The sequence below is a fragment of the Equus quagga genome, chromosome 12 (assembly GCF_021613505.1).
Source record: "Equus quagga isolate Etosha38 chromosome 12, UCLA_HA_Equagga_1.0, whole genome shotgun sequence".
Taxonomy (NCBI): Eukaryota; Metazoa; Chordata; class Mammalia; order Perissodactyla; family Equidae; genus Equus; species Equus quagga.
In genome coordinates this window covers 96,800,092-96,823,007 of record NC_060278.1, presented here as the reverse complement: position 1 = coordinate 96,823,007, position 22,916 = coordinate 96,800,092, and the positions used below count along the sequence as shown (strand labels likewise).

At 50.9% G+C, this 22,916-nt stretch overlaps 2 protein-coding genes across 2 annotated transcripts; one reads left to right on the top strand and one right to left on the bottom strand.

Annotated features, from left to right (window-relative positions):
* The first annotated feature begins 65 nt into the window (after positions 1–65).
* Positions 66–15,671, top strand: ACOT8 (acyl-CoA thioesterase 8). The gene is made up of 6 exons (XM_046678604.1): positions 66–259; positions 1,546–1,682; positions 10,661–10,886; positions 13,127–13,284; positions 13,814–14,008; positions 15,426–15,671. Exons 1-6 carry the CDS (start codon positions 141–143, stop codon positions 15,542–15,544), a joined length of 954 nt encoding a protein of 317 aa, XP_046534560.1. The 5' UTR covers positions 66–140; the 3' UTR covers positions 15,545–15,671.
* On the bottom strand, positions 15,665–22,739 carry SNX21 (sorting nexin family member 21). Its single transcript, XM_046678051.1, has 5 exons — positions 22,717–22,739; positions 21,741–21,861; positions 20,492–21,017; positions 19,829–19,986; positions 15,665–16,767 (listed from the first exon to the last, which is right to left on the bottom strand). The coding sequence occupies exons 1-5, from the start codon at positions 22,737–22,739 to the stop codon at positions 16,093–16,095; spliced, it is 1,503 nt and encodes a 500-aa protein (XP_046534007.1). The 3' UTR covers positions 15,665–16,092.
* Between the last annotated feature and the right edge of the window lie 177 nt (positions 22,740–22,916).

The window sequence follows — 22,916 nt, the reverse complement described above, 5'->3', positions numbered from 1 at the left end:
CATAATCTGCCTGTCGGTTTTCTCAGGGTCCGCAGGGGATTTCCGGTTACTCAGGCAATCTGCCGGAAGCTGCGCGCTCTGTATGAGTCTAGGCGTGTCAGGTCCAGCGCAGTGCCCCGGGCTGGCAGCAAGTGATCGACATGTCGTCCCCGCAGGCCCCGGAGGACGGGCAGGGCAGCGGCGATCCCCCCGGGGACCTCCGCAGCGTCCTGGTCACCAGCGTGCTCAACCTCGAGCCGCTGGACGAAGATCTCTTCAGGTAGCCGGCCGCTTCTGGCGTGCATCCCCCCTTTTGGGACCGAGGCTCCTGATCTCGACTCCGGCAACCCCACAGCACCCTGGACGAGGATGGGCTCTGCGCGGGATGCAGGCTCTGCCGCGAATGGGAGAGAACTTGTCCTTGACATAGGTGTCCCGGCTTCCTCCCTCTCGGCGCGGGGATCTGCGCAGCCCCCCCCCCTAGGAGGTGCTGGCAAACTGGGCCAGTAAAGGGGTGACCTGAGATATCCTTCTCAGCAGCCTCCCTTGAGGGGTCATGCCCTCGGGGAGCCATCCCAGAAAGGGCAGTGATTTGTCCAAGGGCACACAGCTGATCGGGTTTAAAACTTATCTGCAGCTCCTTGCATATTCACTATCCTCTTACAAACCCCATCCCCACCACAACTTGGTGGGGTCTGATTTCTGAGGCCTGAGCGGACGATAAGTTTCCTTCTCCATACCACTTAAATTCTTGACTGCAGCTGGGGATTTGTTTTGGCCTCCAGGGCTCCTACTGGCTTATTGAAAGCTGTTTTTAGGCCTTAACTTCCCTTCCCCCCACTTGATGATTACAAATAACTTCCTGGGCTGTTTGCAACGCATTTTATGAAAAATGCTAAACTCTGGGCTGGGCTGGGCTCTGGGAACCTGGAGACCTAAATTCTTCAGCCTTCACTGGGCTCACACACTGGGCAAGACTTTTCACCTCTGGGGCCTCAGTTTCCTCATCTGTACACTGAAGAGGTCAGACTTGAATTCTGAAGGCCCTTCAAGCTCTAAATCTAGTACTTGGAAGAACTGGACTATAGAAGTTCAGGGGTGTAAGTGGCAGGTCTTAATGCAGCCCACCCCCAGCTCTTGGGTTCATCTTGGTCCACTCAAGCTCTTGAGAAGATTCTGCCTTCCTCTGGTGTGGGCAGTGGAAGAAACACTGGACTTGGGGTCAACAGACCCAGATACTGCTCAGGGTGGCAGTGTTTAAGCTGTGTGACCTTGCTCAAGTCGCTTTCCCTCTCTGATCCCTGTTCTTTTAGTGTAAAATAAGGGAATTGTTCCATTATCCTTAGCCAAAGTCCACAGAGGAGTTGGGCAGTCCTGAAGGCCTTGCAGTTGTATGCAGAATGATGTTAGGATATTTGCCTGGGGAAAAGGTCCGTGACTTTCACCAGATTCTCAAAAGGATCCCAAACTCAATATGGTTGAGAGATCCTGCACAAGAGGCTCATTGATGATCACAGGATTCGGCCCAGCCCCCAAGTCTTTCCTGCTTTCTCCCTCTCCCCACAGAGGAAGGAATTACTGGGCACCCACAACCCGGCGGCTGTTTGGGGGTCAGATCCTGGGCCAGGCCCTGGTGGCGGCAGCCAAGTCCGTGAGTGAAGATGTCCACATGCACTCCTTGCACTGCTACTTCGTGCGGGAAGGTAAACCACCCCCTCCCTGCCCCGAACCCAGCCAGGATCCAGGCAGCCGCTTCTTCCTGGCCTTGGGGGGCTGACTGAGGAGAGAGAGGGAGGGAAGAGGAAGGGGAGGGGGAGTGGGAGAAGAAAGAGTTAGCTGCTCCCCGTTAGGGAGCCTAGAGAGGAACAAGGCCTGGGGTGGAGAAGAGCCTTGTTCCTCCCACCTGCTGAGACTCACTGAGTATTTCATTATCTGGCTGATGATGACGAGATTTGTGGCGTAACTATTCCCTGTGGGGTCTTCGTTCCTTACACACCTGCTGCCAAGTACTGTGCTGGATTCTCAGAAGAATGCTGTAACCTCTGCCAGGAGTTTGGAGGGAGGCAGTTTGGCTCGGAGAACAGAGCATCAGCCTGAGAATCAAGAGATCTTGGGTCTAGTTTAGGCTGTGAGGCTCATTTGCCGTATGACCTTGAGTGAGGTCACCTCCGCTCTCTGAGACTTGGTTCATCTCACCTGATAAATGGAGGAGGGGCGGGACCAAGGGTATTTTAATGAGACGACTTCTACAGCTGCTTACAGCTCCAGGATCGATAAAGGAGAGAGTAGTCTTTTAAAACCCATGCTGTCTTTTGAGAAACATAAAAATCTCCCTGGCTTTCCCTCCCTTCCTCTCCTAAGGCAGATGCCCCCAATTTTGAGTCCCTGTCTTCTGCATAGTCCCATGAACTCTGAAGAATTTATGGAACTTTACCATGTGTGATTTGTATTAAGAAAAGAATAGTGGGGTTTTCCCCTTCATTTTACAAATCTAAAATAGTTATGATAGTAAATATACCTTTTCCTACTACATTCCCCCCCCTCGCCCCCACCGGGGTCTTTTTATTGCCTGGCGCTCCCTGACAGTCACTGCTATAAAGTATTTGAATACTTGCCGTGGGCCCAGCCTCCTTCCTACCTTTCTGCTAGTTGGATGCAAATGTGCCCGTTATTTCTTCAGCGTGATTGGAAGCTCATAAAGTGCTGGCCTTTTTGTTTGTTTGTTTTTTGGTGAGGAAGATTGGCCCTGAGCTAACATCTGTGCCAATCTTATTTTTTTGTATGTGGGATGCCGTCACAGTATGGCTTGATGAGTGCTGCGTAGGTCCATGCCCAGGATCTGGGCCATGAACCCCGGGCTGCCAAAGCAGAGCGAACCTAACCACTATGCCACCAGGCTGGCCTCAGTGCTGGTCTTTTGATATTGTAAACTTTCTAGCCTAGTGAGACAATTTTGTTTTGTTTTGTGGGGGTAGGGGCATTACCTGATCCCTCTGAATTGGTTTCTTTATGTTGTTTCTGAAAGAATTCTGTGAGTCTTTGCAGGTTAAGTATCTAGTGCAGGGCTGGAGTGTTGCTGGTTTTCGATAAATGATAACTATCATTTTTTTTTTCTTTTTTTTGAGGAAGATTAGCCCTGAGCTAACTACTCCCAATCCTCCTCTTTTTGCTGAGGAAGACTGGCCCTAAGCTAACATCTGTGCCCTTCCTCCTCTACTTTATATGTGGGACGCCTACCACAGCATGGCATGCCAAGCAGTGCCATGTCCGCACCCGGGATCCGAACCGGTGAACCCTGGGCCGCCGAGAAGCGGAACGTGCGAACTTAACCGCTGCACCACCAGGCCGGCCCTATAACTATCATTTTTTGATGATGAACTTATGAGAATAATTACAACGTGCATGATACAGAGCACAGCCCCGTACATTATCTTGTTTAGTCCTCTTAAGTAAGCATGAGGGGAGTGCATCCCTGCCCCCATTCTACCTGTAAGGAAACTAGGACCTGAAGACGTTCCGTAACCAGTTCCCACAGTGCTCAGGGAGGCAGAGCTGGGATTGCAACTTGAGTTTGTGTGTCTCCAAGCTTCATACTCTTTCCTCCTTCTGTGCATTTCTTTCTTTCTTTGTTTTTTTTAAAGATTGGCATCTGAACTAACATCTGTTGCCAATTTTTTTTTCCCTCCTTCTCCTCAAAGTCTCCCAGCACATAGTTGTATATCCTAGTTGTGAGTGCCTCTGGTTGTGCTATGTGGGATGCTACCTCAGCATGGCCCGATGAGCGGTGCCACATCCGCGCCCAGGATCTGAACTGGCGAAACCCCAGGCTGCCAAAGTGGTGCGTGCAACTTAACCACTTGGCCCCAGGGCTGGCCCCATGTGCTTTTCTTTTTCACTCTTGGGAGATAATTCCAAGCCATGGGAGAGCTGAGAGGGTACCTGTCAACGTACAAATACAGAAACCAGTTTAAGAGGCACAATGTTTATCTGGGATCACAGAATTGCACAGGTAGAAAACCCAAATGGTGTCTCACTAGGGAGTAAAAGTCAGGAGCTTTTAAAGGCTTTGGCGGCCCAGGGTTTTGCTGGTTCGGATCCAGGGTGTGGACATAGCACTGCTCATTGGGTCATGTTGAGGCGGCGTCCCACACAGCACAAGCAGAGGCACTCACAACTAGAATATACAGCTGTGCACTGGGGGGCTTTGGGGAGAAGAAGTAGAAAGAAAGAAAGAAAAGATTGGCAACAGATGTTAGCTCAGGTGTCAATCTTTAAAAAAAAAGACTCATTTACTTAATTAAATTTATTCCAATCTTAGCCACTTTCACCATGCACAAAATTCTTTTCTCAGGGTTCCTTTTCTATGACTTTCTTGTTACATTTAGAATTTGTCCTTTCTTCTTTCTCATAACCAGTTTTTTACTTTAGGACAAATTTACTTTCTTAACAAAAATATCTACATGTCAAAAATTTACAAGAGGTTGGACCATAGTTCTTAAATATAAACCCAGCTGGAGTTCCTGAGGGAGGAAGTTCTTAGGAACTTTTACAAGATGAATTCCCCTATTAAACCACAGCCAGCCAAAGAGACACCAGTAGCCAGCCTCCGGTTGTTAACTGTGCTTCTGACCCACTGTCTACAGCTGTTTGGACAAACAGCACAAAAGACAGAATCTGAGTATCACAGACAGGGGATAAACCCTCAGACAGCAACAGCTGTAGCCGGCTCACACAGAGCACCCCTTCCAGACGGCAGTAGCCATGTGCCCACGTGGAGACAATTGTGTTGTGGTTAATTTACCCCAGATTGGGTATTTCCCCCAGAAGCCCAAAGAAGGGCAAAGACCTCAACCAAGAGGGAGGGAGGTCAGAACCTGAGAGGACTCCTGACTGGAGGAGCTGGTGGTACGTGCACGTGGTGAGCACCCAAGGGCACATGTTTTGGTACTGGAGCCATTCCCAGGGGAGGCCAGTCCTCAAAGGTGAGATCACTTCAGGTCCTGCTTTTTTTTTTTTTCTCCTAAAGATTGGCACCTGAGCTAACAACTGATGCCATCTTTTTTTTTTTTATTATTCTTCCCAAAGCACCCCAGTACATAGTTGTATATTCTAGTTGTGAGTGCCTCTGGCTGTGCTGTGTGGGACACCGCCTCAACATGGCTTGATGAGCGGTGCCATGTCCGCGCCCTGGATCCAAACCGGCTGCTGGTTCGGCGCCGAACTGGGCCGCCAAAGCCGAGCGCGTGAACTTAACCACTGGGCTGCAGGGCCAGCCCGCAGGTCCTGCTTTGACACCGTATGTCAACCTAGAAAAACAGAAACCAGTCTAAGAGGTAAAGCGTTTATTTGAGATCAAAGGATTGCAATTTGGGGAGCACAGATTCAGGTAGAAACCCAATATTGTCCCACTGGGGGGTAAAAGGCAGGGGCTTTTATTTTTTTTTAAGAGCTACTTTGTTGTTGTTGTTGTTTTTTGGATTTTTTTGAGGAAGACTAGCCCCGAGGGACTAGCCCTGAGCTAACATCTGCTGCCAATCCTCTTTTTTGCTGAAGAAGACTGGCCCCGAGCTAACATCCGTGCCCATCTTCCTCTACTTTACATGTGGGATGCCTACCAGCGAACCCTGGGCCACCGGAACATGCAAACTTAACTGCTGCGCCACCGGGCTCGCCCCAAGTCAGGGGCTTTTAAAGGCAAAGAAAGGAGGTTGTATTACAAAGAATTTTAATTGGAGTTGAGACAGAGAGCTAGTCCTGGCTATTTTGACTACTGACTATCTTCAGAAAGTCCACAATCCTCAGTCTTTGTGATTTGGGATGTCCATTCTCCTGCTGACTTCTCAAACAATTGCTTGTAAAACAGTTGTCATTTTGGCCCCATCCAAAGGTTTCGTTCAGTCTAAGGTTCTAGGCTGCAGGCAGTTTCTCAGGAAAGGCAGCTCCAACTCCATTTTAAAATGGCTCCACTGAAGTCAGTTTTGACAGCGCCCACCCCAGGCTCTGGAGGAAGGATCCTCTTCCTTGGAAATTCTCCATTCAGGGGAGCAGGAAATGAGCCATGTCCATGCTGCTATTTCAAAATAATCATCAATTATTTGTGTCCCTACCTGCTTCTTGAAAGGCTGCAAGACAGCTTAAAATAATTGGCAGCTATTATAGGACTATTAAAATAAAAGTGAAGGAACAAGAGGCTAGTAGTAACAGGGGATTTTTGGGGAAATGATTGTGTCAAAAAACTAGGCTAAGGCATATCGTTGCAGTTTTATACAAAAGTTAATTCTGAGCTTGATACCAGCCTCTTAATCTCAAGTTCATGTGCCTGATGCTCAGTAGGCCAGGCACTGAGACATAGGTGCTTGGAGATGGAGAAAGGTTTATTCCAATTGGCCAAAACAAGAAGGTGAGAGGATAGGTACTCTCAAATCCACCTTAACAAAAGAAGAAAGCAGTGGGTTTTTATAGAGCTAAAGGGCTTGGGAGGATCAGTTTCTGAGAAAAAAGGGGAAGTCCATGTTCCTTTCACTCCAGATAAGCCCTTGGGCAATGAGACTTCTGGGCCGCCAGCTGGGGGCTGGTTATCTGGTGATCATAACTTCCTTAAAGACATTCTATTTCTGGTGCAAAACAAGCTCATAAATCCTTGTGACCCTTGAGTCACTCCTCAGGTTAAACGAGAAAACACCAAACTAACAAGATTAACTTCTTTTCATCTGTGTCTGTTGGGAACAAGGGCCAAGGGTAATCATGTTCTTATTTAATATTTACAGTAACCTTCAGGTACCTGTCCTGGCAGCAAGGCAATAAGGGAAGCTCTCTTACCAGTTGGTGATGTGACCCTCCACTGGGTATTTCAAATATAATCAGCAATGCTGTTCCAATGGTATTTTTAAATAAAAGATTCTGGGGTGAGGCAGGTGTTGGTCCTTGGCCATTTAGCGTATCACTTCTTTTTCTAAAAGCCCAGAATAGAATGTAGGTCAGTTTGGTTTTTTTTTTTTTTTTTGAGGAATATTAGCCCTGAGCTAACATCTGCCACCAATCCTCCCCTTTTGGCTGAGGAAGACTGGCCCTGAGCTAAAACCTGTGCCCATCTTCCTCTATTTTATGTGGGACGCCTACCACAGCATGGCTTGACAAGCAGTGCCATGTCCGCACCCGGGATCCGCACCAGTGAACCCCAGGCCACCGAAGTGGAATGTGCGCACTTAACCACTGTGCCGGGTGGCCCCATGTTTGGGGGGTTTTGGGGGAAGTATTTCTGTAGAGAGGTAGAAGAATGTGGTACAGGAGTCATCTGTCTTGGTATAGGTTTAGAGCGTGGAGAATCTAGAGAGGAGTCAGCAAACATTATTCTGTAAAGGGCCAGATAGTAAATATTTTAGGTTTTGTGGGCAAAAGCAACAATAGACATTATGTAAACAAATGGGTTTGGCTGGATTCCAAAAAAATGTTATTTATGGCATCAGTTTCCTCATCTGTACAATGGCATAAGACCCACTTTGCTTAGTTATTGTGAGACCAACGTGAGAAAAGAGGCCTCAGTAACTAACGCTGCCTGGTCCTAGCACTCACTTCCTCACCCTCACCCCCTTCCTTCAACATCCTCCAGGGCCTGCCTGCTCTGTTGCAATAACAACTTCCAAGACTAGGTCTGGAACTCATTCATGCTGGTGGGTAAGTCACTAGACTGAAAGTACATTTTAGTTGCAGCCCAAGAGTTGCATGAAAGCTACTGTGTGGTTTTTTTAAGTTCTTTCTGAGGAAAGGGAGGCTTCCTTCCCAGTTCCTGAAATCAGACTGCACGTGTAGCTATTTCCGGTGTCTGGACTCTTGGGAAGCCTTTCTCAAAGGCCTTTGACCTTTGTGCCCATTCGGTTAAAGGTCCCCGTTGGCAATGCCAGATGACAGACCACTGCACCAACCAGCCCGGCTTCAGGGCTTCACAGTGATGTTGATTGCCGTTGAATGAGCCCCTGGTGCCTGGGTGGCTCCCCATTTGGATCCGGGCGCAGGAAGCAGCACTTCTCTAGACCTTCCACTTTCGTCTGAAAGTAGAAAATCATCCCCGACTCTCACCGCCTAGGTTTCACGGTTCCCTAAGGTCAGCCAGACTCAGAGAGACACTGAAGGACCTCAAGGACACCAGGGAGACTCTCTTGCCTAAAAACCCTCCCCGCCTGCTTGTCGAGGCTGATAGGCCCCTCCAGGGCCAATGCCTTCATCCTGTATTGGGAGCGCAGAAGCCCAGAAGAGAAGGGCCAAGTGACTTCCGCTTGCAGCAAGGATGAAGTGACTGATCGACAGCAGGCTTTTCCTGAGAGAGAATGAATATTCAAACAGACAATGGCCAGGCCATATAGAAAAACAGAACTCCGATCCCTGTTGGTACAACCAGCACAGGAAGCCAACCTACTGTCTACAAGTCACACTTGTGGAAAGTCAGACCACCATGTCTAGCAACCACTCCAGAAAGCCAAACTATAGCCCCTGTAACAGTCAGCCCCAAAGAGCCAGGACTTGAGGAATAACTGACAGCTTCCCTAATTTTGTTTATGTTTCCAACTTAAGACCAACTGGGGAAAGCCAAACATGCACACCTAACCAATTACATGGGACACCCTGCTTCTAGTTAGCCTGCCTACAACTCCCCATGCCACCAGCCTACAATCACGGCACACCTGAAACCTCTTTATTTTTTGAGGAAGATTAGCCCTAAGCTAACAGTGGCTGCCAGTCCTCCTCTTTTTGCTGAGAAAGACTGGCCCTGAGGTCACATCCGTGCCCATCTTCCTCTACTTTATATGTGGGATGCCTGGCACAACATGGCTTGCTGAGCAGTGCCATGTCCGCACCTTGGATCTGAAGTGGCGAACCCTGGGCTGCTGAAGTGGAATATGCACACTTAACTGCTATGCCACCGGGCTGGCACCTGAAACCTCTTTTTTGGGGCTGCCTGGTGGCGTAGTGGTTAAGTTTGTGCATTCTGCTTCACTGGGCTGGGGTTTGCAGGTTCAGATCCCAGGCACGGACCTACATACCACTCATCAAGCCATGCTGTGGCAGCGTCCCACATACAAAATAGAGGAGGATTGGTATAGATGTTAGCTCAGGGCCAATCTTCCTCACCAAAAAAAAGAAAAGAAAGAAAGCTTTTTTTGCTATAAAGCTTTCCCATTCCTCTGTATGCCTTTGAGTCTCTGCCAACTATAAGTGATGATGGCTGACTCCCTTGCAATACTAAACTTTGAATAGCCTTTGCTTGTTCTCAAAAAAAAAAAAAAAGGCATCAGGGTGGGGTAGGGATGACTGGGTGGCAGTGGGGAGGAGGTGGCCCTTTCCGGAGACAATGCTGTCCGCCTTCTCAGTCAGCTCTTTCCCCACCAGCATTCCTGCTGTGATCATGCAGACAGACTGGACCGAGCTGCGGCTCATAGGGCTGCCTGGCTTCCATGTGGTCTGGCTGCTGCTCACGTGTTTCTCCTTCCAGAGGTATAAACTGTAGGTGGGGCATTTCCTGTGCCTAATTTTAGTCTGTTGTGCTGAATATATCAATGAAGTGGCAGCAATGAATTGGAGGCCAGTATTTGGATTCAAGGGGGATGGTATTCGGATAGTGTTTTCAGCAGTGCTGCTGTTCCACGCCGTGATCATTTTGATTATGTGGGGATGTAAGTCTTTGAATGTGATGACTAACCTGAAGAACTTACAGGAGAAGAGAAAAGAACGGAAAAGGAGAAAAAGAGTAATTCACAGCAGTTGCTTTGTGTGTTTATGCTAATTATTTCCTCCCCTGTATTGTTTCGAGTGTTCAAGTGCATGCGGTCCAGGCATCCTTCTGAGCAACCGAGTTGTGTTTGTGCAGGTGATTTTTTATTGTGACATCCACCTTACAGAACACACCCTCAAACACTGATGCCATCAGGGTGCTCGTTACCCTGGATCCATCTTTAGGATGTTTGTAGTCTTTCTAGCTAAGCTATATAAATAGAGTCTGTGCAGAGCCTTTCATAATTTGCCAAGGAGTTCACATCATTTCAGTAATTAGTATTAATTATAAGACATTCAATTAATATAAACATGTTAAACTAAGTACAGTACCCCCCCCCCCCCCATCTGTGGTTTCGCTTTCTGCTCTTTCAGTTACCGGGAGTCAACCACAGTCTGAAAATATTAAATGGAAAATTCCAGAAATAAACAATTTATTAATTAAAAAAAAAGCTGGGAGTAGTTATTTTATTTAACAAACACTTATAGAGCACCTATTATGTGCCAGATATTATTCTAAACACTTTACAACTATGAGCTAATTTAATTCTCATTAAAATCCTGAGAGGTATGAACACTATGATGGTCCTCATTTTACAGATGAGTAAATTGCTCAGAGAGGTTAAGTGGCTTTCCCAAGGGCACACAGCTGGTGAGTGTCAGAGACAGGATTTGAATGCAGGAAATCTGGCAGTGTCCCTTCTGTTCTGTGCTGGTGACAGAGAGAAGCTCCACCTGCACTGGGAGCATCTAGATGACAGGGTCTGGTGTTCTCTCTCTATTCCCTTAGCAGGCCTCTCAGTCAGTAGCTACTGAGCAGAAAACGAATGGAGAATGAGTAGCAGAGGTGCCTGTCCAGCTAGTGTGATAGTGACTGGGCCTATGGGGCTCACTGTGTCCCTTGTGCCCACTGCAGGGGACCCAAAGGTGCCAGTGCTGTACCAGGTGGAGCGGACGCGAACAGGGGCCAGCTTCTCAGTGCGCTCCGTGAAGGCCGTGCAGCATGGCAAGGCCATCTTCATCTGCCAGGTGTCATTCCAGCAGGCCCAGCCCAGCCCCATGCAGCACCAGTTCTCCATGCCCGCTGTGCCTCCACCGGAAGAGCTGCTTGACAGCGAGACCCTCATTGACCAGTATCTAAGGTGAGAGACCCGGAGGCTCCAGGCCAGTGTTCAAACTGCAGTTGTCACCTGTTAGTGGGTCACGGGATCCTTTAGTTGGTCTTGACCAGCATTTAAAAAATATAGACTAGAAAAGAAGATATTGAAGTGTATTGATGTAGTAAAGGTAAGAATCCTTTCGGGAAACTTTAGCTTCAGTTGTGTGCGTGGGCATGTGGGCATGTGCAAGTGTATTGGGTCATGCTGTGAAACGCAGGGCTTATGGTTCAGCCAGTTCAGGTGCTGTTACAGCTTTACTGGTTGTTAACGTATTGAAATACTTCTGTAACCTCTTGGTAAATCCAGGCCTCCCCAGTCCCTGAATGGTCCCCCTCCTCCTTTGGGGTCGCCCGTAATCCAGCAGCCTAGGAGTTAATGCCTGGCCGGGGGGAGGGTCCCTGCTGCGGAGCTGTGGCCTTGCTGCCTTTGCCTTAGTGTGTGTTAAATATTTTGAATGTCACCTGGTAAAACATATTTACTTGGATCACAGCTAATAAAGTTAGAAAAATGCAGGGGGGCAAGGGAAAAGAGCTCTAGGTCCTGACACAGGACAGACACATGGATTCTGGCCAGGGCTGTGCCTCCATTAGTGCCCACTTGCTGTGTGACTTTGCCCAACTTCCCACCCTCTCAGAGCCCTGCTTTTTTTTTTTTTTTTTTTGAGGAAGATTAACCCTGAGCTAACATCTGCTGCTAATTCTCCTCTTTTTGCTGAGGAAGACTGGCCCTGAGCTAACATCCATGCCCATCTTCCTCTACTTTATATGTGGGATGCCTGCCACAGTATGGCTTGCCAAGAGTTGCCATGTCCGCACCTGGGATCCGAACTGGCGCACCCCGAGCCGCAGAAGCAGAACATGCGAACTTAACTGCGGCGCCACTGGGCAGGCCCCAGAGCCCTGCTTCTTAATCTGAGAAATGGGAACTGTTGTTTCTGCCTGCCTACTCCACAGCTCCTGTCATCAGAAGGAGAGCTCCTGTCTGTGCTGCTTGCTGGGGAGGCAGCAGGTGTGATGGGATGGATGTGGGTTTGAACCTGGGAAAGACCTGCCTTAAATCTAGACTCCGTCTCTGCTAGCTGTGTGAGTTTGGGCCAAGTTGCTTTTGCACTCTGAGCTGTGCCCTCAGTTATAAAATGGGGCTGATCATAATTCCTGCCTCGTAAGGCTGCTGTGAGGATTGAGCTAAGAGATAATAAGGTACTTAGTGGGTGCTCAGTAAATTGTTATACCACTCTGGACAGAGAGGAATAAGTGTGGAACCTGGTATGGGGTTAGAGCCCAAAAATGTTTGCTGGGATGAAAGGAAGACATTGTTCTTACATGTCCCTAAATTTAGAACTGTGCTGTCCAATAAGGAGGCCACTAGCCACCTGTGGCTGTATTCAATTAATTAACATTAAATAGAATTAACAGTTCTGTTCCTCAGGCACTCTAGCCACATTTCAAGCACTCGATAGCCACATGTGGCTAGTGGCTACTATAGTGGACAGATACACAACGTTCCATCATCACAGGAGGTTCTTTCGGACAGTGCTTGAGAGGATAGGGAGAAAATGGAAATACCAGTGAGGAGCGCTAGGGGTGGTTGTTGCCATGGCGAAGGGGCTTCTCTGGAAATGGGCTCCTCCCCCTGGGGTCACAGTCTTCTCAATTGTTTAGGCTTAGGTGACTCAGTCCACATTGGGCAGCCTGTTTCCTGAATGTTTAGAAAAGTGAAGTGGTTAAGAGTCTAAACTGTGGAGCCAGGCCTGCTCCGAATCCTGCCTCCTCCACCTCCTGAGCAAGCTACTTGGACTCTCTGTGCTTATTTCATTTATCAGATGGGGGTGCTGATAGCAGTTCCCCAGGGGTTGTTGTGAGGAGTTAATGTGTGTGAAATGCTTAGAACAGTGCATATTGTAGGGTATGCCTTATGACTGCTGTGTTGGCTTCAATAGCATTATCTTGTCTCTCCACAGTGTTTATTATGAGGTAGGTTATTTTGCAGATGGGAAAATGGGCTCAGAGATTACTAACTTGCAAAAGGCCACATGGCTCCTAAGTGGCAAAGAAGAGATTCAAATATCATAGGATCCTGCCTGCCAGAGCGGAGGGGAGCTTCGGGGGGAGGATAAGGCAGGGGTCCCTATGGAGGAATGAGGGGGGTCAGAAGAGGCAGCTCAGAGGAGAGGCTCCCCCTCTGCCTGCGTCTCCCCTAGTCCATCTCCCCTTTACTTTCAGGGACCCTAACCTCCAGGAGAAGTACCGAATGGGGCTGATCCCAATTCCTGCCCGGGAGGTGCCCATTGAGATCAAGCTGGTGAACCCACCGCCCCTGAGCCAGCTGCAGAGCATGGAGTCCAAACAGATGTTCTGGGTGCGAGCCCGGGGCTATATTGGTAAGAGGACCCCATGGACTGGAAGAAAACACTCTCCAGGGGTGTAGGCCTGTGCCTCCTTTGTCTTGTGTGGCCTTGGGCATGTTACTTCCCCTCTGTGGGCCTGTTGCCATATCTGCCTGATGGGGAACGTGGCTCAGCTTCTCACCAGGGCCCTCTCAGCTCCTTGCATGGGGAGAATGGGGAGATGACTATAATCCTAACGTAGGCCCTTTCTGGGGAAGGCAAAGGCAGCTTGCTGAAATTCTTCTCCAGGTCCACTGCTAACCATAAGGGGCCTTTGTGCAAATTGGAAGAAGACACTTCCAGGGTCTGGGGTGGGAGACTTGGGGAGTGAAGACTGGATCTCAGTCCTCTCTCTCCCCTGCCCCACCTCCCTTGTCCCCCATCGCACACATACCTTGGGCCAGGTGCCTAGTGAACAGTCTGCACATCTGTGCACGGCAGCCCCTTTCTCTCCTACCTCCCTGCAGGTCCTGAGCTGTAAAGCCCAGGAGCCCAGGGCTGATGGGGCCGGAACCTATTGCAGGGGAGGGCGACATCAAGATGCACTGCTGCGTGGCTGCCTATATCTCGGACTATGCCTTCCTGGGCACAGCAGTGCTGCCCCACCGGTGGCAGCATAAGGTGCACTTCATGGTCTCCTTGGACCACTCCATGTGGTTCCACGCCCCCTTCCGAGCTGACCACTGGATGCTCTATGAGTGCGAGAGCCCCTGGGCTGGTGAGTGTGGGGCTACGTGGGACAAGGGCACTGACTTTGGGGTGGCAGGGAGCCCATCCACTTCCTGTGGGGCACTACACAGGTCATTTGCTCTCCTGCCCCCTAGGCTTTGGCATCCTTGTCTTCAAAATGACAGTGAGAGGTTCGAGGACAGGACACCTGCTCAGCTCTTAATTTCTATAACATGCTGGGAATATGATTTACTTTATCTCATAGACCCACTTCAGATTCTCTGTATGATCTTCGGCAAGTCCCATCTCCTCTCTGAGCTTCAGTTTCCCCATCTAAGCAAACAGGGTCACATTAGAACAGTGGTATCCAAACCTGGTGGCCCATCAGACCGCCACTTGGGGGAGCTTTTTCAAAACAGATTGTCAGATTTCATTCCCAAGATTCTGACTCAGCAGGTCTTGGATGAGGTCCAGGAAACTATTTTTAAGAAGCTCCCTAAGTGATTCTGACGATTAAGCTGGTTGGGGCTCAGGGCACTGAGCAGTCTCTGAGGCCCCCACACCTGGGACACTCCTGGTGGCGGACAGAGAGAGACCCAGACTCCTTGATCAGTGTCTAGTCTCAGAGTCCTGGCTTCCTTTCCAAGGAAGTACATTTCCAGTGAATAAAAGCCTTGCTTTGTAAAACAGGCACAACACTTAAGGGACTCAGGGAAGGGGACTCTCAAACACCAATAACATCACAGCACAGGAGCAACCACCCTGAAATTAGGACACTTGGGTTCGAGTTTAGCCTGATCCTTAAGGCCAAGTTCCTGAGCCTCTCTGGCCTTCAGTGTCATCATCTGGAAAATGAGATGACAATGCCTGCTTCACTTGGCTACTGTGAGAACTAAGCGAGCCCTCCTATGTGTAAGGGCAACCAGGGCTCCCTTCATCACCATCAGACTCAGGCCCGAGGCTAGCTGGGAGAGGGAGTCTCCAGGTGGGAGGGAGGGGTGGCCAGACCTCATGGCCCCTTTTCTCCCCACTGAGCCCCTCTGTCCCCTTGGGGTCGGGGAAGGGAAGGGTGTTGTTAATGAATTACCAGCTTTGAGGGCCTGGTTTGATTTACTGTAAGAGGAACTGAAGGGTTTCCTAATACAAGTGGCCAGAGTTGGGGCACATCTGCCGAGCCAAGCTACTGACAGAGCCTGTGGTCAGAACTCCTCCCAATGTGATCTTTTTGAGGAAGCCAGGGGATATGTGAAAGTGCTTTTAAACTGTCAAGTGAGGTTCCCAAGGGAGGAGCTACCCCCCAGTGACTGACCATAATAGGTTTATAACAGGGCGTGTGGAGATTTGGAGTGACCATAGCACTCAGTGGGCCCTTGTAGCAGGCGGCCCGACCTGGGCTGGGCCCTTGTCAAGGAGTGTGCTTGGCTGTGCTGAAGCAGAGAGGCCATTTTAATCCTTCTCATCCACAGGTGGCTCTCGAGGGCTGGTCCAAGGGCGGCTGTGGCGTCGGGACGGGGTCCTGGCAGTGTCCTGTGCCCAGGAGGGCGTGATCCGAGTGAACCCTCGGGTCTCAAAGAGCAAGCTGTAGCCAGAGGCACCAGCTTGGCCTGGGGCTTCAAGGATCTCACTTCTCCCTCAACTCCTGAAGCAGGAGTTACAGTCGAGGGCTGGGCCTTCTGTCCCTTACATCTAATAAAGAGACCGATACCACTGGAGCTGCTGGCCTTTAATTCCCTTGGGCCAGAACTGCAGCCCTCCCTCTAGCCATCAACACCAGGACTCCAGAGGCAGAGTCCCTAGCCCTTCAGCGAGGCCACCTCGCTGGCTTGGAGGCCCATGGAGAAGGGACCACTGACTTTGACCTGGGCACAGCCCCCACCTGTTCATAGCTGGAGTGGCTGCAGCAGACTTCTTCCCTGCACCATCCCTGGCATCCCCAGCCAAAGCTTGTCCTGAGTCCAGCTCAACAGAAGAACCGTGCTTCCTTGGTCTGCTACAAAATCTCTGGGGAACTTCTAGGGGTTCCCAGCACCCCCTACAGCCTCCCAACTGCTGCCCATTTCCTCATCAGCAGCCCCCAACACACACATCCTACGGCAGCGCCTCTTCCCCCAGTGGCGTTAAGTCTAGGCAAGGTTAGTCCAGTACCTCCTTGATAAGCAATTCTTTGAGACTAGGGGGTGGTGTGGGGGTCAGGCCTGCCTCCTGCAGGGCCTGGAGCCGGGCCTCCGAATGGCGTTTGTCCAGGCCCAGGCGCCAGGAGAGCCGGACATGGGCCTCCAGAAAGGGTGCCAACAAAGGGTGGGGGCTCTTGTCTCCCAGCAGCTGTAGGGCCCTCTCACAGCACGCCCGGGCCTCCCCAGGGTCCTCCAGCTCCTGGTGGCACACAGCCAGCCCAGCCAGGGTCAGCAGACGGCGGTCTGGGCCAGAGGGGCTGCCCAGCTGGGCCTGCAGCTGCCAGGCATTGGCCCAGAGTGCCAGAGCCTCGCGATAGAGGCCAGTGCAGGTGAGGCTCTGTGCCCGCCGCAGCTCGGGCAGCACGAAGAAGTCCTGCAGGTCTGGGGCGTGGCGCAGTTCGGGCACTGCCTGCAGGTGGCCCAAAAACTGCTCGAAGGCCCGGCTGCGGCGGGCAATGGTCTCTGCAGTGAAATTCCGGCGCAGGCGCTTACGGGGGAAGGAGATGGCAGCCATGGGGCCCCGGAAGTGCCGCTGCAGGTTTCGGTGCAACCGCTCAAAGTCCGAGTAGCGGCGAGAGATCTGGGCTGGCTGGTGATCGGGTGGCCCTGGACCCATCACGGCGAGGGTGTAGAGCTGTAGAGAGGGTGGGGGTGAGGGCAGGTGCAAGTTGTCCATGGGCCCCTTGCCTCCCCACACCCACACTTCCAGCTCTGTTCCCGCACCTCTTCCCTTCACCCCTGAGGCTGGGATCGGGGGGTGGGAGCTGCTGGGACAGCAGCTAGGGAGCCCAGTCCCATCTTACCTGAGGCTCGTCTGAAATGACCCAGGCCCAAGGCAGCAAGGGAGAGAAAGACAGAGACGAGCTTCAGTGCCCGCAGCTGCTGCCCCTTTTGCCCCTTCTAGGAAGTACCCCCTTCCCACAGGGCAGTTAGCTCTTCTGACAGCCCTTCTGGAAGCCCCCCCAGGCTGATCTCTTGGGCTTCTGAGCCAACCTTTAGGACTAGCTTGGAGCTTTGTTCCACTCTGGACACAGAGTTCCCACATCCCCAGCCAGGTTATCCCATTCCAGACCTGGAGGGCAGGTCTGCAGACAGCCCTAGTAGCGATCATTGTGAAAAGTGCATTGGACTGGGACTCAAGCTCTAACCCCAGGCCAGCTACTCCCTCATTGTGTGACATCAGGCAAGGCAGTCCCTGTCTTGGGTCACTCCCACTCTAGTGAATGAAGTGTTGGCCCGGATCAGTGTTTACTCAAGTGTGGGCCGTGTAGAAATGTTGGTACCCGAGATTTTTGGGTGGTAAGTACTAGAATAAACAACACTGAATCAGAGGCAGGAGGTGAGTCCCGCTGATTCCCTTTGAATCTTTCTGAGTACAAGTTGAGAAGCTCTCTGTTTGGTTCTAAAAAAGCACTTCTAACACTTCTCAGCTCCATTTTTAGAAAAGAGCCAGAGAGCGAATCTCGGGTCAGGGTCTTCAGGCAACAGCCTGTACGCAGGGTTGAATGACACTGGTTCGCTGCACTGCTTTTAATTTTATGGTTATCTTCTCTTTATGGCAAGTAAGGCTTTCTACATACAGTAGTGCTATAAAGTTATCTTTTAAACTTATTTTTGAAAACTAGGTCTATTTAAAGAAAAATGTTAAGCAAAGAATGGTACAAGTAGCATTTGGATAGGACAAGAATTGTGACGCTGGTACTGGAATGACTGAGGTTTGGGAAACACTGCCCACAGTGACCAGTGAGCTTCCTCCCAGGTCTGAGAACCCGGATATGAATTAATCTATAATAATGCTGAACCAACAGGTTTAAAAGGGGGATTAGCAAGTGTTAGATGTTAAAGGCATACTAACACCAAACCCAGATTCTTCTCTTGAATTTCTCCTGTGAAACTGCCAATATTATAGCCTCCCTGGTCAATTAGGTTTGCCTGCTCTATCCTCTCGAAGATTCACAGTGTACATTAATATTAAGGATTAAAAAGTTAAACAATAGAGAAACATTTTACTCTCGTTCAACTCTGCTTTCCCAAAACATACTGACTGCAAAACCTCCTTTTTTTAAAGAACAGTTATTAACATTCTAGGGAACCAGTTTTCTGCGGAAGACACTTCAGGAAGCACTGGTCTATAAGGACCCCTTATGTTCATCTAGCTTTAATTTTTACTTTGACAACAAAACCATTTTATCTCCATTATTTCATCTGATGCTTTAGTGTCCCACCGAAACAGAGAATAATGATAGTAGTGGCTCCATTAACTGAGCACCCACCCTGTGCCACAGGCTGCTGGGCACGTTCATCTACTATTTGATAAAGCGTCGCTACCTCTGTTTGACAGCTGAGGACGCAGCCTCAAAGCCGGGGCAAAGGGCTCCAAGACTTGCCCAAATCACACAGCTAGCCAGTAAATGGCCCAGCTGGGATTCAAACCCAGGCCGATCGAATTCCAAAGCCTGTGCTCTTAACCCCCAGGAGAAGTTAAATTGGCATTTAGGGTCCCCAGTGGCAAAAGGAGTGATAACTGCTCCTTGGGGTCCCCTCCCTGTGCATGACCCCTGGCCAGAACTTGTGCCACTTAAGACTCGATCATCAGAATCAATCCCCGCTCAAATTGGAGCAGTCACCCCATGGGCGCGGCCCTTGTTTACTAACAGCAGCAGAGAGAGGCGGAGAGGCCCAGATGTGGGACAGGGCTCCAGGCTACCTTCCTGCTGAGTCAGAAATAAAGGAGGGTGGTGAGGAGGAGGGAAGTGAGAGGCAGGGAGCTGCTACTGCCAGGACTAGCTAGGTCAGGCTAAGTTTCAGGCCTGGCAGGGAGCAGGACCTGGCCCACCTCATTCTCCATGTCAGTTTCTCCTTTCCACAGCCAGGAAAACAGGAACTCCAAGGCCCTCCCCACAATGTCCTTCAGCTCAATCCTCTATATCTAACCCTTAGGACAAGATGCTTCTGTAACAGGGTGGGTGCTCAAGAACTGATTCACCAGGGTTGAAGGAGGCCACAACAGGTCCTAAATGCCACAGATTTCCAATCCAAAATTAAGTAATAACGATCTAGTTACCATTTTATTGAGCTCTCCATAATGCCAGGCACAATGCTAAGGGCGTTCTGTGCACTGCCTCACTGAATTCCACCTAACAGTCCTCTGCACTATCCCCACTGCTCAGATGAGGAAACAGGGTCATCAAGGTTACACAACTCACCCAAGGCTAAACAACTGGTAATAAGTGGGATTTGAATCAAGGTCTGGATCGCAAACTCATTTTTTTTAACCACTAACCAATCCAACTTGGGTCTTAAGTCTGACCCAGATAATCTTATAATCTTTCCCGTGTAGCTTGCATCTTGCTACAATTTGCAAAACCTCGGCAGAGGGCTGGGGTTGGGGGTTGGGAGTTGTGGGCCTGGGGGGAGGGGCGAGGGGAGGCACACACACCAGGTCTCTTAGTCTCAAAACGAGGAGAGGAGGCAGGTCCATAATCCCTTCTTTACTCAGCCTCAGAGAAACTAAGTCATTTGCCTGAGGACTTGCTCAGGTTACATCCCCTTTCTGGCCTCAGTTTCCTCATCTGTAAAATGGGGCAGCCATTTATTACTACATAGCCAGACCCCAGGGGAAGTTGGATCTTCCCTACTTTCTCTTAGCCAGACTTCTAGACTCACAGCCCAGGGGTTCCTGGACCATCACTCACCACGTACTTGGAGGGTGGGTCCTTGACCACGTTGGCACTGGTCACCTCGAAGAGCAGCCGCTGGGGTACCAGGGTGTTCCGGGACTTCTTCCAGAAATCCTGCAACTGCCGTGCCAGGAGCTGACTGCCCCGCTGCCCATCAGGTGGGGGGCTCCGTTCTGTATGAGCACACGACCAGTCAGCCACATCAGTGGGCCTACGGCCAGGGTAGACATAAACCACGTGCCATGACCTCGCTCGTCCTCCCAACAGGTGACATAAGCTTTATCACCATTTGACATAAATGGAAACTGAGGGCCAGAGAGGGGCCGGGTGCCAAACACCATGCCTGGCAGGCAGTAGGTGCTAAATAAATATCTCCGCCCCCAAAACATCCCTAGCACATTATTACCATTTGTATCCCAGACTGTACATTGAATGCCCGCAACAAGCCTGGGGTGGGAGTGATTTCCCCCATCCGACAAGAGGGAAAACTTGGCTCAGAGAGGTGTTGTGACTCTCTCAAGGTCACATAGCCAAGAGGTGGCTGGAGCACTTAAACAAGTGCTGGAGTTTCGGCTGGATCAACTCAGAGCGCCCGATGCTCCTGAAGCTCTCTTGAACGCGGCTGGGTGGAGGCCTAATCGGCCCCCAGGGTTCGCGCCTCCATCCTCCCCCACTCGCCTGCGTCTTCTCCCGACGCCCCGTCCCCGGGGGGCAGCGGGTCGGGGCCGGCCTCCTCGTCCTCCTCCTCGTCGTCCTCCTCATCTTCCTCGGCGCTGGTGAAGCTGAGGGTGCCGCTGAGGCGGGAGGACAGGCCCTCGGCGTCGTCGTCCTCCAGCTCCGAGCTCTCCGGGAACTGCTCGGCCTCGGGGCCGGCCGCCTCCTCCTCCGGGCCGTCGCCGGCCAAGGCGTGCCGCAGCCGGTGCAAGAGCCGCGAGGCCATGGCACCCTGGGGGGAGCGCGCGACGCTGGGTCCCGGGCGGGGACTGGAGGAAGACCCCGGCCCAGCGCGGGGAGGAGCAGGGGCGGGGCCTAGAGCTGGGGAGGGAGGGGCGCCGCGGAGGCCCCGCCCCCGCCCGGTCGGGGTCTTGCGAGTTCGGGGATTCAGCTGGTGCAGCCCTCCTCTCACCCGCGGTGCTTGGCGCCGTAGTCTTCCCCGGAGGGGCCTGGGACTCTTCCCACGTCTCTTTCGTCCCCTGGCGCGTCTCTACCTCCTGCGCCCCGCCGTGCACTCAGGGGCGTGCCGCTCCACAAGGGTCCTGGTGCAGCCCCCCGTGTACTCTTGAGGCCGGCCGGGCTCTGCCGGGCTCTGCAGGGCCCAGGCCGCTCCGAGAGCCGCTCCGGCCGCTTCCTGCCGCCGCCCCGCCTCCGGCCCCGCCCGCTCCCCGGAGCCGCCCAGGAATCCCGGGCCCTTGGCTCCAGAAGGGACTTGGGAATCCTGGGTAGGCCTGGGCGAGCCCCACGCCTCCTGCAGGGTCGTCCTCAATCCGGAGGGGCTCACACCACCCGCGAATCCTCCCACCCCTCCCGGAGACCTAGGCTGGCCCCAATCTATCCCCCATTTTCCACCCAGCACTCTTTAACTTTCCAAAGTCATTAAATGACGGTAGGAAGCCCATCTCTGTGATGAGGAAACTGAGGCCAGAAAATATGTGATCTGGGTTAGAATGTGACCTCGCTGGGCTTAGGTTTTCTCACATATAAAATAGGAACAATTAATATTAGTATTAAATTTGCAGCTCTTGTAAGGATCCTAGTCCAGTGCCTGGCACAGAGAGGGGGCTGCGGGGGATGATCAGTTACATAACGATTATTGTTTCTCCAGAGTTCACTCATTCAGAGTTCGCTCATACAGAGTTCGATCTCATTTGAGCCTCACACACAGGATGTAGGCACATGTTGAAACTGAGACTCAGAGAGGCTGAGTTACCTGCCCAGAGTCACAAAGCTTGCCAAAGGTTTCTGAGAGTGGGTCTCTGCAGCCCGGGTCTTCTGATCTCTGCCTCTTGTTCTTTTCCCACGCCGCAGGCCTGGTAATCTCAGCAAGGTCTCTGGAGGGCCGCAGCAGGTCAAGAAGAATTTATGGTCGCTTTGTCAGAAGGCTAGGTGTCAGTCCCTAGCTGGACAGATATTGCTAGTTAACAATATAACAAATAAAATCTCTCTGGCAGTAGCTCCTACCCTTTTAGAATGGCACAGGAGAGAGGGGTGGGGGAAATAGCTTGGAACAGAAAACACACTTCCTGCCCCGCCATGTGCTGAAGGGATGGGGCTCTCATTTCTTAAAGCTCCACTGTGTTCTACATCCTGTTCTAGGCATTTTAAATGGGGTCGCATCGCACCCTCACAACAGCCCTGGAAGGAGGGTGTCGTTGAACAATAATGATCCAGTTTCAAGATGAAAAAACAGGCCTATTGACTTTTGCAAAATCCACAGCTAGGAAATAGGGGAGCTGAGATTTAAGGCCAGAGCTGTAATTTTAAAGCTCTAACTACTCTTCATTCAGCTTACCAGCAGGGTGTTGGGGCAAAAGAGAAACACTCCATTCATTCATTCATTCATTCAACATTCACTCAAACACTAGCTGAATATTAACTTGTCCTTTGGCATATGCCTCACAAGTCTGGGTACAAAGCAGATGTTCCTAAAACCATGGGTTGTCACAGCATAAGGGTCACTCAGAAGTCTGGTCTCACACTTCCATTTTACAGATGGGTAGCCTGAGGCTCAGTCAGGGGAAGAGGCTTACCCTAGCTCATACAAACAGGGCCAGAACTAGGAGATCTCCTGATGTCTTGTATTCTCCACTACTCTTAGACTTTGTCTGGATATCTCCCTACAGCCTCCCTGAGAGATGGTCATCAAATTCCTGCTTGCATACATTCAGTGACAGGGAGCTCATTACCTCATGAGGATGCCTGTTCCCATTATTGTTCAACCATGACTGTTAGGAAGTTCCTCCTTATACTGAACCAGATGCCATTCAGTTCAGTGATTCTTACAAGAACGCAATATTTATTGGACACTTACTAGCTAAGTGCTGAGTGCTGGGTGCTGTGGAATTCAGTGGTAAACAGGATATGGTCTCTGGTCTGTGAAACTCAG

Excerpts from the sequence above, each read along its gene's own strand:
- SNX21 (XM_046678051.1), bottom strand. The coding sequence starts at position 22,739 with ATGGGAACAGGCATCCTCATGAG. Across the intron at positions 21,018-21,740 it reads AGCTTTGTGACTCTGGGCAG|AGACGCGCCAGGGGACGAAA; the intron begins GTAACTCAGCCT and ends CGCAGGAGGTAG. Across the intron at positions 16,768-19,828 it reads ACCCACCCTCCAAGTACGTG|CTCTACACCCTCGCCGTGAT; the intron begins GTGAGTGATGGT and ends CCCTCTCTACAG.
- ACOT8 (XM_046678604.1), top strand. The coding sequence starts at position 141 with ATGTCGTCCCCGCAGGCCCCGGAGGACGGGCAGGGCAGCGGCGATCCC. Across the intron at positions 10,887-13,126 it reads CTCATTGACCAGTATCTAAG|GGACCCTAACCTCCAGGAGA; the intron begins GTGAGAGACCCG and ends CTTTACTTTCAG. Across the intron at positions 13,285-13,813 it reads GCGAGCCCGGGGCTATATTG|GGGAGGGCGACATCAAGATG; the intron begins GTAAGAGGACCC and ends AACCTATTGCAG.